General features: G+C 39.9%; 1 protein-coding gene across 4 annotated transcripts in view; it reads left to right on the top strand.

The window, feature by feature from the left end:
* The window catches only part of TMTC1 (transmembrane O-mannosyltransferase targeting cadherins 1), a 264581-nt gene that overhangs the window by 206401 nt on the left and 45770 nt on the right, over positions 1 to 12410 (top strand). For all 4 annotated transcript variants that reach the window (XM_032646464.1, XM_032646467.1, XM_032646465.1 and 1 more), the window contains one exon: positions 4617 to 4760. In XM_032646464.1, the coding sequence (XP_032502355.1) occupies positions 4617 to 4760 (144 nt within the window). The remainder of the gene's footprint in view (positions 1 to 4616; positions 4761 to 12410) is intronic.

Below are 12410 nucleotides of genomic sequence, written 5' to 3' on the forward strand. Positions count from 1 at the left end.
ACAGATTGTACAAAATTTAAAGTAAATGACTGAATAAAATATAAAACTAAACTTTAGTCATATACATCTTATCTCTATGGATCTTTAGTTGAGATTGAAGCTTAAGAACAGTAGATCGGAGAGCATGTATCTGTGCCTTAAACACTTACTGGATGTTGTTAGTTCCAAATAGCTTCCCATGATACTGTGCTTTTTAGAGATACCATGAGTATTTTGTATGGCAGGAGACAAGTTTTCCCAGCGAAGAAGAATCTCAGCCACGTTTCCTGAGTATTGACTTTATTTCACTTCTGTCACTGAGAAGTAGTTCGTATAGGATCACAGCTGAATGCACTGGCCCAAGGATAGAAAGGGAAATTATTCTGAATAGAAGCTCTAATTGATAGCAGTATATTTATTTGCTGAAGGTTGAATGACTCATGATTGTTTGAGAAAATAAATAGATTTACAGGAACCATCTGACTTTTAACACTTAAGAACACAACTCCTGAAAATATTTCTTTTTTTAAAAAAAGTAATTTATTTTTTCTTTAATTTCTCCCATCCTCCCGTCCTCAACTTTAAAATAGTACAATAATTCTACTTGAAGAATTAGAAGGTTAAATGAGATAGTATATGGGAAAGCACTCTAAAATGTAAAGTATCACTAATACATGCTAGGTTTTTTTAGACCCATTTTCTTTTGCTCCTGCCTTCTGGTTTTCACTTAGGCAACTGTTCCCTCACAGTGATGATTTCCTGTTAACATGTTGCTGGTATTCATTCTTCAGAGATAAGTTGTCTGGGAATGGAGGAGAATAATAACGTCCTTAACTACCTACTTTATGAATTCTGCTTAAGGGAAGGCCACCAGATAAAAAGTAAGAAGCCCTTCAATGCTCAAATGGGAATATAAATCATAGAGAATATAAATTGAGAATATAAATCATACAATACTTGAAAAATATTCTCTTCAGCTCATAGAATTATATCTCTATACCTAGATTTCTTTTTTAAACAGAAAGAATAAACTTTCTTATACCCCAGAACTATTTGACAATATTATATATTTTCCCTATAATAAATTTTAAAAATTTAACTCAGTGAAATTTTAAAACATAATAATAAGGAAATAGCGAGAGAGCCCCCATATACAATATAAATGTTGAGTAAGACTGAGAAAGAAAATCCAGTGGCTGTTCACGCTGGTCTTAAAAAAACAGGCCTGGGGCTTCGCTGGTGGCGCAGTGGTTGAGAGTCCGCCTGCCGATGCAGGGGACATGGGTTCGTGCCCCGGTCTGGGAAGATCCCACATGCCGCGGAGCAGCTGGGCCCGTGAGCCACGGCCACTGAGCCTGCACGGCCGGAGCCTGTGCTCCGCAACGGGAGAGGCCACAACAGTGAGAAGCCCGCGTACCTCAAAAACAAACAAACAAACAAAAAAAACAGGCCTGAAAATTACCACTCTTCTTTTCAGTGAAGCTTTTGTCAAGGTTCTTTACATGGGGAAGGGAATAATCACTACCAGAACTTTTGTAAAACATACCTGCAGGTGTCAAAGTCAAGACACACTTAATTTATCCTGACAATTGATGTAGCAACATAGACATCTCTTAAATTATTCATCTTTCTAATAGAGAATTCCCCTCTTGGAGACCTCAGGGTTGAATTAGACCCAAGCTCATTTAAACAAGTTTATTTTAAAAGTAAACACACAAAAATAAGTTTCATCCTTGCATAGGTCTTCAGTAAACAAGAGAAGAGTATATGTTTTAAGAAAATGTCTACTTCTATATAAAAATCAAAATTAAAAGTGATAATTTTTTCTTGACCTGCTTAAAGAACCCTTTTTATGAAATTCAGCTTTGTTTCATAAATAATGTAATGCTTGCTCATGATTAGGTGAACTTAATCAGATGCGCAGAGGGAGGGGCTGTCGCTAGCAGATCTTTACTATTACCAGGAGTAAACAATATGACACGTTTTCCAGGTGGAGGGCTGTGAGTGGCAGTAGATTCAGTAAATCACTATAGATGTCAGCAATCCCCTTCCTGGACAGGTTGGGACTCTGTTAACACAAAGCCTCTTCGCTGCCTGTGCCTGACCACAAAGCCCTGTCCTAAGCTTGGAGCACAAGGCATGCTAAAGACCTTTTTTTCTCTCATAGTATTTATATTTGTTTCTCTTTACTTCCCTTCTCACTGCTTGTTTCTGTTTTTGAGAGTTCATTGTGAACTTATGTTCTGTTTCTGGTTTGAAAAAAAAAGGGAGAGAAAAATTTTTGTAGTCAGTGAACTTGGAAAGTATTATGTCAATACATGCATTCCTTTAAATTTATTTATTTATTTATTTTGGGCAGCGTTGGGTCTTCGTTGCTGGGCGTGGGCTTTCTCTAGTTGCGGTGGCTTCTCTTGTTGTGGAGCACGGGCTCTAGGCACACAGGCTTCAGTAGTTGTGGCGCATGGGCTTAGTTGCTCCGCAGCATGTGGGATCTTCCCGGACCAGGGGTTGAACCCGTGCCCCCTCCATTGGCAGGCGAATTCTTAACCACTGTGCCACTAGGGAAGACCCCCATGCCGTTCCTTTAAATGGCAGTGGGATGGTGATAAAGTCCAAAAAGGTGGGTTGATAAGCAGCGGGAGAGGGCAACTGCGTGACAGGGAGTCCATCGTAGATGCTCTTACTGAATTTAGGCTGTCCTTTCCCATATTTAGTGCTTTCGCCTCAGACATTTATTTTGAGGGCTCCAAAGCCTATAAAGAAGTAAGGAAAAGACCAAGTTTTAAGAAATTGCCTCTTCTGGGAAGGCAGAGGTCACCAGGATGCTTTCTCTTGCTGTTCGTCATCAGAGAAAAAATAAGAACTGTTCTCACCATGTTCACAGGACCCCCCTCTTAAATCTTTTGGAAGTCAGAGAGCTTTGCTCAACATCCAAAAAATTTTTTTAATTGGAAGAATTAAAGTCCTGGCTGTGATATGCTCTCTGTAACCATTCCCAAAGTAATTCTTAGACACAGCTTCCCAGGAGGCTGTTCTGGGCATGGAATGAGTGGGCAGGTACGAGAGCATCTTCTCTTAGCTCTGATGTCCTGTAGAGGCATCTATGAGAGAGCACCAAGGACTTGTGTACCCCAGGAACTGTGAGGGTGGGTGTTAAGGGACTGGTGCCAGGTACCCTCAGGTTGTTTTTGCTAATTAAAGTTACCAGAAAGAAGCAAACACGTTGTGTGTGTGTGTTTTTTTCCCAACTTCCTCTCATAATGTATCTCTCCCAACAGCCTACAGAATTATTGTGAATAATTAGGGCTTTCAAGCCTTGGGAGGACATAACATTCATCTGAATTGATTCTGTCCCTTATCATTCAGGAGGGGCATTACACAGATTGTCTTCCTGAAAATACTGAGGGATGCTAATAGCTGAGCTATAAGGCGGTAAGGAAGGGAGGATTACATGGTCCAATATAGTTAGGAAACTCTGGGTTAGGCAAAGATTAAAAAAAAAAAAAAAGCTATGCAGCTTGTCTTCCTTGACCTTTTAATAGGAACCCCTTCTGTCCCCAAATTAAATTGATCTTCTTAGAAGGTACGGAACAGGCTGGGAGGGGGCAAGCATGGCATTTGATTGTCAAGAGACTTGACAAGTACAGATCCTGTTTTTATTACTTGGGCATTACCTTGCCTTTCCTACATTAAAAGCCAGCTCCACAGGCTTATTCAAAATCCTCTGGGTGACAGAGATGGAGTGAGCCTGTTTGACGACTAAGCACATCGGCTCTGAGCGCAGCAGAATCAACTCAGCCGTGTGTGCAGCAGCAGGCTGGTTTGCCTTCCTCGTAGTTTCTAGTTAAGGAAGTAAACTGATTCTCTTCCTTTCTTAACCACCATAAATTTGCCTTGCTGATGGGTACACAGTCCTCCTTTACATTTGCTTTTGAACATTAGGATCGCTGTTTTCACGTCATTGTGCCTTTTGAAATTTTTGTATGTTTGTCAGGAGTTTCATTCCTAGCCACTATCAGAGCAGGTGTTGTCAAATAACAGTAGCGGGGAAATGAGACGAAATGGAACAGGAGTCAAGGCGGAGAGCCCTTTGAGGGAGAAAGTTTATTTTTATGGGGAGATGTTTGTATCACCTTCTCAATAATGGCGGTTTTACTGGTGCTCCAATTCAAATATATTCATGAAGATCCCTCATCCAGGGAACTCCCAACATCTTGTGTAAATAGTGGGCATTATACAGGCAGCTAGTCAGCAGTCCCGCTAGGCCAGAAAGTCAGCACCGGTGGCAATGAGGATTTTCAGTCAAAGGAAGTTGAAAGTAAGTGTAGGCTCCAAGCTAAATTTATTCAACCCCGGTAGATTTGCATACTATTTATTTTTGCACTCTTTGGAGGTAATTTAATTATGCCACCATGTGTCAATTTCTTGCTTTCCTGCCATGTTTATTTGCCTGCAGGTACACAAACGGTTGACTGTTAAGATGTGACATAGACATACCATTAAAATAAAGGAAGAATTCAGTGTTTCATTTTTGTTGTGGCATACCTGGGGCGAGGAGGGGAGGATGAAAAACAAGCAAATTGTGACCAACTTTGAAGTTTTTGAACAATCGTGGCTTAATATTTCTAATCGTTCAGGTTGTATCCGCGCCATGCAAGTGCCCTGAACAACCTTGGAACGCTGACCACAGACACAGCAGAGGCAAAGATGTACTATCAGAGGGCTCTCCAGCTAAATCCACAGCACAACCGGGCTCTTTTCAATCTTGGGAATCTCCTTAGGTAAGTAGAACGTGTACCTTTGATCAGAAGACCTTGTAGTTTCAAGAAATCCTTTCCTTTTCAACACTCATTTGGTTGTGGTGTTATCTCCTCTTCCTAGGGCAGAATAGTTAGGGTTTTCAAGTTTTGGGAGGATGCAATATTCATCTGAATTAATTCTATCCCTTATCAATCAAAAAGAGTATTTCCCAGAGTGTCTCTCTGGAAGTATTAGTTCTGGGAGATGTTCATAGGTTGTCTGTAGAGGGCTGGGAAGAGGGAATGGCTACATGGACAAATAAACGTAGGAGATGCTGAATTAAGCAAAGATAGTTCCTTTATTGCAAGAATCTTTAATATGCTAAATGCCCTGTGCATATTCAAGAAGGGAGTATGGAATACAGCATTTCCCAAAGTCAATCAATTTTGGTAGGCATTTCCCAAGAATTTCATGAGAAATGCAAATCAAAACTACAATGAGGTATCACCTCACACCAGTCAGAATGGCCATCATCTAAAAATCTACAAACAATAAATGCTGAGAGGGTGTGGAGAAAAGGGAACCCTCTTGCACTGTTGGTGGGAATGTAAATTGATACAGCCACTATGGAGAACAGTATGGAGGTTCCTTAAAACACTAAAAATAGAACTACCATACGACCCAGCAATCCCACTACTGGGCATATACCCTGAGAAAACCATAATTCAAAAAGAGTCATGTACCAAAATGTTCACTGCAGCTCTATTTACAATAGCCAGGACATGGAAGCAACCTAAGTGTCCATCGACAGAGGAATGGATAAAGAAGATGTGGCACATATATACAATGGAATATTACTCAGCCATAGAAAGAAACAAAATTGAGTTATTTGTAGTGAGGTGGATGGACCTAGAGTCTGTCATACAGAGTGAAGTAAGTCAGAACGAGAAAAACAAATACCGTATGCTAACACATATATATGGAATCTTAAAAAAAAAAAAAGAAAAAAAAGCTCTGAAGAACCTAGGAGCAGGACAGGAATAAAGACGCAGATATAGAGAATGAACTTGAGGACACAGGGAGGGGGAAGGGTAAGCTGGGACGAAGTGAGAGAGTGGCATGGACATATATACACTACCAACTGTAAAACAGATAGCTAGTGGGGAGCAGCCACATAGCACAGAGAGATCAGCTCTGTGCTTTGTGATCACCTGGAGGGGTGGGATAGGGAGGGAGGGAGGGAGGGAGGGAGACGCAAGAGGAAAGAGATATGGGGATATATGTATATGTATAGCTGATTCACTTTGTTATAAAACAGAAACTAACACACCATTGTAAAGCAATTATACCCCAATAAAGATGTTAAAAAAAAAAGATTGAAGACATCAGAAATGGGAATAAAAGGGTGAACATGGTTAGAATCAGAAAGTAGTGATGCATTTATCTGTGCTTGTTAGGTTGCTGACAATCCACACACTTACTGAATTGGTTTCCTTGTCTCTGAACTTCACAGAGCACATTTGGTACCTTTAGGGCTAATGGTTTGCTTTGTTCTTTTATCCTCTCCCTAACAGGATGGGCTTAATTGCCACAGTACCTCAGTGGATGCATCTTCTTCACGTTATTTTTTACTCCTTGAATTTTATTGTATTTATTTATTTTTTAAACATCTTTATTGGAGTTTAATTGCTTTACAATGTTGCGTTAGTTTCTGCTGTATAACAAAGTGAATCAGCTATATGTATACATATATCCCCACATCCCCTCCCTCTTGCATCTCCCTCCCACTCCTTGAATTTTACATATGCATAGAGATATCAGTCCTTTTTCTTAGTGTGCACATGTGTTAATGCATGTTCTTATTTAATCCCATTTGAACAGAAGCATTGGGTAAAGTAATCACAGAACAGTCTAACATCACATAAGGTGATAGGTGCCATCCCAAGGCTGAAGTTTTGTTTAAGAATGGCTTTATCCGTATACTGGAACACAAAATCAAGGGAATACTCTACCAAAATAAGGAAATACAAGGAAAGTACAGTTAAAATGAAAAAAATAAAAGTATAAATCAGCAAAAAATAAATGAACTTAATAAATTTTTTAAATTAGACAGTTTAGGGAATTCCCTGGTGGTCCAACGGTTAGGATTCTGCACTTCCACTGCAGGGGGCACGGGTTCGATCCCTGGTCTTGGAGATCCAAGATCCTGCATGCCGTGTGGCCAAAAAAAAAAAAAAAAAAATTAGATAGCTTGTTAAAATTTTAAACAAATTGAGAGTGATGAAAAACTAGTAAATGAAGAAGTACACACTGTGACAGAAAAGCCTTTTAGCACTAGTACGTTCTCTTTAAAAATAATAGCAAATCAAAAGCTGTGGGGAAAATGTGTTCTCGTTATTGTAGATAACTGTTTACAGGTCAATAGGGTGCTTTTATTTTACTCTCCTATTTTTATGAGGTCTTATTTATTTATGTGAAGTTCTAAGGACTCATTTTTAAAAGTCATTGTTGCATCTGTATGTGTCCAGCTTAGAGCCCAAATAACTTAATGGGTGGATAAAGCCTGTTCATGTCTTTTAGGATACCAGCATTATATAGTACTGATTTGAAAAATAGTACAGATGAGTTTTTTTTTTTTTTTTTAACAAAGAAACCAGCTTTGATGGCCTGGATACAAAATGAGAGTTCTTGTTAGGAATGATATCCTACAGTTGAGATTATCACACTGTGCTGAATGTGGCCCTACTTGGAAATGGTGGCAGAGATTCTTTTAAATTTCATCTTGCCCAGACCTGAACGAGAGATGCATACTGCAGCCTTCCTTTTTCAATTCACATATTATTGCCTCTGACTATTACCTTGAATTAGTGTATGTGAGTTAAGAATACAAGAAAATATTTTTTGGAACATAGCAATGGCTACTTTTCACAGTAGGTGGGGCTCCTAGATACTCAACATAAGATTTTTCTCTTTTTCAGTAAAATCAACTCAGTGATTATCCAAACCAAAAACGCTTCACATTTGTATAAGACTCTGAGTGCTTTTTTAAAAAAAATAATAAAGGCCGGGGCTTCCCTGGTGGCACAGTGGTTGAGAGTCCGCCTGCTAATGCAGGGGACGCGGGTTCGTGCCCCGGTCCGGGAAGATACCACATGCCACGGAGCGGCTGGGCCCGTGAGCCATGGCCGCCGAGCCTGCGCGTCCGGAGCCTGTGCTCCGCAACGGGAGATGCCACAACAGTGAGAGGCCCGCGTACAGCAAATAATAATAATAATAATAATAAAGGCCTCCCAATGACTCTTTTAGATAGGGAAGAATAGGAACCAAGAATAGGAACCAAGGTTAAGTGCCAGGTACAAAGTCACCCTTGTTTACCTTCTGCTCTTTCACATTAAACAGAGAGCAAAGTGGCTCCATCTGTGTAGATGAGTCTTTAGAATCCAGTAGAATAAAATCATGATAGTAGCTAATATTTATGTAATATTTTCCAGTTTACAGACAAGTGGATTTTATAACCATAATTTAATTTAACCTTGAACACTACTGTGAGAGGCATTCTCATCCTCATCCCCATTTTACAGATGAAGAAACCAAGGTTTAGAGATTTCATGTGACCTTGGCCCAAGCTCTGCTGACCCAGGACTGATTGCCTGCCCTGTCCTATTCACTTTCCATTACCCATGCTGCCCAAATAACTCTCCAATCCAAAAATTACTTAATATTTAGCTATTAAATGGCATGTGATTTCCTTTTGGGAGGAAGGAACTTCCTGTTTTTTTTAATCAGGAAACAGTAAGGTTTGTTTCCATTATGTCCTTTAGTAGCAGAGAGAGGTGACCCAGAAAACAGCAAAACTAATCCACGTTTACTCCACGTTGGATCTGCTTTCCTTTCTGCTCTAACTGGCAATGGGTCAAAGGCATAAAGAGGATAAGAATATTTTAAATATGTTTTTATTTGATCCGTTTTACTATTTAAGTTTTATACCCTATCTATTTCTCGTTAGGCAGCTAACTTTTAAAAATTGTGTTCTTTTTTTGGAACCTAGAACTTCATGCTCCTTCTAAGAACCCAGGTGATCTCCTTAGATATGAGTTCAGATTTGATCATCCCTGAGTGGAGGACACTATCACTTTTCCTCTTTTATAAATGAGAAACTAAAATTTGGAGAAGGTAAGTTAGGTGCCAAGGTCCCTTAGTGAGGAAATAGAGTTTGTGGGAATTGAACCTCAAACTTTCTGTCCAAGTACCCTTGCCCTTAATCACCACACTCTACTGCCTCCTTGTGGCTCATCTCAAAACTGAGATACAGCCCAGAGCAGCCCTGCCCAACAGAAATACAATGACAGCCAGAATCTATAATTTAAATTTTTCAGTAGCCATATTTTAAAACATAAAAAGGTGAAATTAATATTAATAATATATTTTATTTAACCCCAGTATATTCAAAATATTATCATTTTAACATAATTAATATGAAAATTAATTTTTAAATTGAACATGTAAAAATATTAATGTGATAGTGTACATTCTTTTTTACAATTACTATTTGAAATCCAGTGTATGTTTTACACATACAGCATACCTGAGACTAGTCATATTTCAAGTGTTCAATAGCCACATGTGGTTAGTGGCTGCTATATTGGACAGCACAGACCTTTATTAATGACCTTGACTTTGAGAGAAATGAGTTTTTGTCCAGACCAGAAACTCTAAATAAGATGTAATTCTGTCAGAGCATATCAGAAACCTTAGAGCACCGAGGACAAATTCCATTTGAATTCTTGGAGTTATGTGACAGACAGCTTTAAACCTGTTCACAGCAGTGCATGTCACTGACTCTTATCCAAATATATTTGACCTCTTTCATGACCATTTCCCTGGACTTTGAAGCTAATCTGTTATGATTCTGTACAGCACGTTTACAGTGTGACAGATTGATGACAAACAGCTTTCCATGCCAGCATTCTTAGTTTATATTAATTATTGTTGGCTTTGCTTGGAACCTAAAATGTAAAAGAAAATAGGCAAGATTAGCATACAGTTTTTATGAAATGAAAGAGCAGAAATCCCTGATGGCTCAAGAGAACATAATAGAATACTTTAATTCAGGGCATGGGAAAATGCTTCTGTGACTGCTTGGGTAAAACAGTGTCTGGTATTTGCTACTGAAACAGAATATTTTCATTTTAAAGAGTCGTATTGTCCCTCCCATTGCCAAAATTACCTTCTATTCACATAATAGGATATGGGTGTTATATGGGTGTTACAATAAATCTTATAATCAAAAGTCAGAAGAAAATGAAATAGAATTTCCAAAATTGAGCTATTTAGCAGATGAGTTTGATAACAATATACATTTTATTTTCTTTAGGCTAATCCTTTAGAAAATTGAATTTCTAAAGAATAAAAGGATGTGGAAAAAAGGGTAACCATTAGCTCTGAAATAAATTTCAATGTTTGGGATAAATTTCCTTATAGCTTTGGCATTAGCCACACTGCCTTTTATTTCATGAAAAGGAAGTTTATACACTCAAGATAGCAGTTCTCCCCTTTCTCTACCTTTTACCTGAAACCCCAGAGAATCCAAAATGCCAGCCCACTGGATAAAGAACAACTTTTTGAGGTCCTTCTCACCACATTAGGATGTCAACTTTGGGTGAGCAACTTCTGCATCCTCCTCTTGGAATAAAATCCTTCTCCCACCCCCACTCCCATGGTGACCTGTCAACATCCAGGTTACCTCCAGTCTTACTTATCTGTAGTCTTAACTCCATTGCGATTTCTCCTCGGGGTCTTTATGTAGTTCACACCTGTCTCTCTCCAGGTCTTCTTCTCTAGCTCTTTTGAAGCCCAGTCCAGCAGCTCATTGCCACCATCTCCATCCTCATCAGGGCCATGTCACAGCCTTGTACATTCTCCTGTCGTCCTCAGGGACTCTACAACCTTTAGTGAATTCGGTTGCATCCATCACCCAGTTCCTCTGCTGCCTTCCCTCCAGGGCCTGCCACTTCTGCTCTACCTTGACCATTCACCGACATGGCCATGCCATGGGCTTTTTAATTAGGCACACCTTTTCATTCTCTACTGCCTGAATTCTGAAAGGTTTCTCTTGGCCCTTCACTTATTAACCTCTTCCCACCCTTCCCTTCCCTCTCTGTCACTCCTTCTCACCCTTGGAAGGGGTCGTGGGATAACAACCTGCCACCTCCAAGCTCTCTCTGTGCTCACATTGTCTCTCCCTTTAAGACCTTGACGTTGACATGACTCCCTTCTGGGACAAATGTTATTTCCCTCTTACTCCCTCATTCCTAGTGGCCCTGCTCCTTACCATTGTTAGAACCTCCGTTCTGATTTTTATGTGTGTAATGTGTAATCCCATCTCTCATTTATCTGATCTATTTCATTAATGTATGTGACATCAGCTTAGACTCACACCTTGACCATCATTTACTTGCTCAACGGTGCCTCCAACTCAAGATACCCACCCCCATTGCCTGCATTTTGTAGGCAGACCAATAGTTCTCGACTTTTTCTCATTATCACTCCTCTCCCCACCCCGGGAACCACTTTAAGCCTTTTTCCCTAATCACTCCCTCCCCCAATTAAATAAATACTCAAGGACAAGATTTGTTAGGTGGTGTCAAGCTTTGAGAGACTGAAGACCACTGTAATAACTAATTTTATTTTTATACGTAATCTAACATTATCTTTCACTGCACTGCCCCCGCTCCAAGATGCGGTGTCTCTGTATGTGTATCCTAGACCCTCATCCAGTCTCTCAAGTGTTGGAGGTAAAAACATACATCTGAGTCTGATGGGCCCCTTACAAAACTCTGAAGACAGCATTGTGGGGGAAAAGCAGGATCAGGAGTTAGAGCTATTAGAAATTCATCCCTTATGGTCTTATAATACCTCCCAAATATTTTCTGTTTTCCTAATATAAGTATCCTTTGTTCCCCTCCTCAGTGCCTATGCACACACCCAGAAGATGACATAATCCTTTACTTTTACTAAGAATATTCAAGTCATTTAAGGTTAATTTTTGCAGCTTCCCTTCTTCCTACCTCATTTCTTACATATTCCTAGATGTCCTCTTCTTTTGTTCTTCCAAGGGAGGAAGGGTTGTCTTGCCTCCCTAATAAGCCTAGTGCTCACACCTGTGGTTATGTGCGGGGTTTTTTGCTTTTTCTGTTTTTTTTGTTTTTTGCAGTACGCAGGCCTCTCACTGTTGCGGCCTCTCCCGTTGCGGAGCACAGGCTCCGGACGTGCAGGCTCAGCGGCCATGGCTCATGGGCCCAGCCGCTCCGCGTCATGTGGGATCTTCCCAGACCGAGGCACGAACCTGTGTCCCCTGCATCGGCAGGCGGACTCTCAACCACTGCGCCACCAGGGAAGCCCGGTTATATGGTTTTTTAAAACTGAGGCATAATTAAATGCAAAAGTGCACAATCTTTAGTGTTTGGTACAATGAGTTTTGGCAATTTTATATACTGTTGTAATTACCCCCAAAATAACATAGAGAACGTTTCACCCCAGAAAGACCCCTCATGCCTCTTTCCAGTAAATTTCTCCCTCCCCTGAGGTAATCATTGTTCAAATTTTTTCACCAGAAGCTAGTTTTAGCTTGTCATAGAACTTCATTTAAAGGTGAACATTACATATATACTTTTTTGGCATCTGTATATTTT

Source organism: Phocoena sinus, chromosome 10 (assembly GCF_008692025.1).
Source record: "Phocoena sinus isolate mPhoSin1 chromosome 10, mPhoSin1.pri, whole genome shotgun sequence".
Classification (NCBI taxonomy): Eukaryota; Metazoa; Chordata; class Mammalia; order Artiodactyla; family Phocoenidae; genus Phocoena; species Phocoena sinus.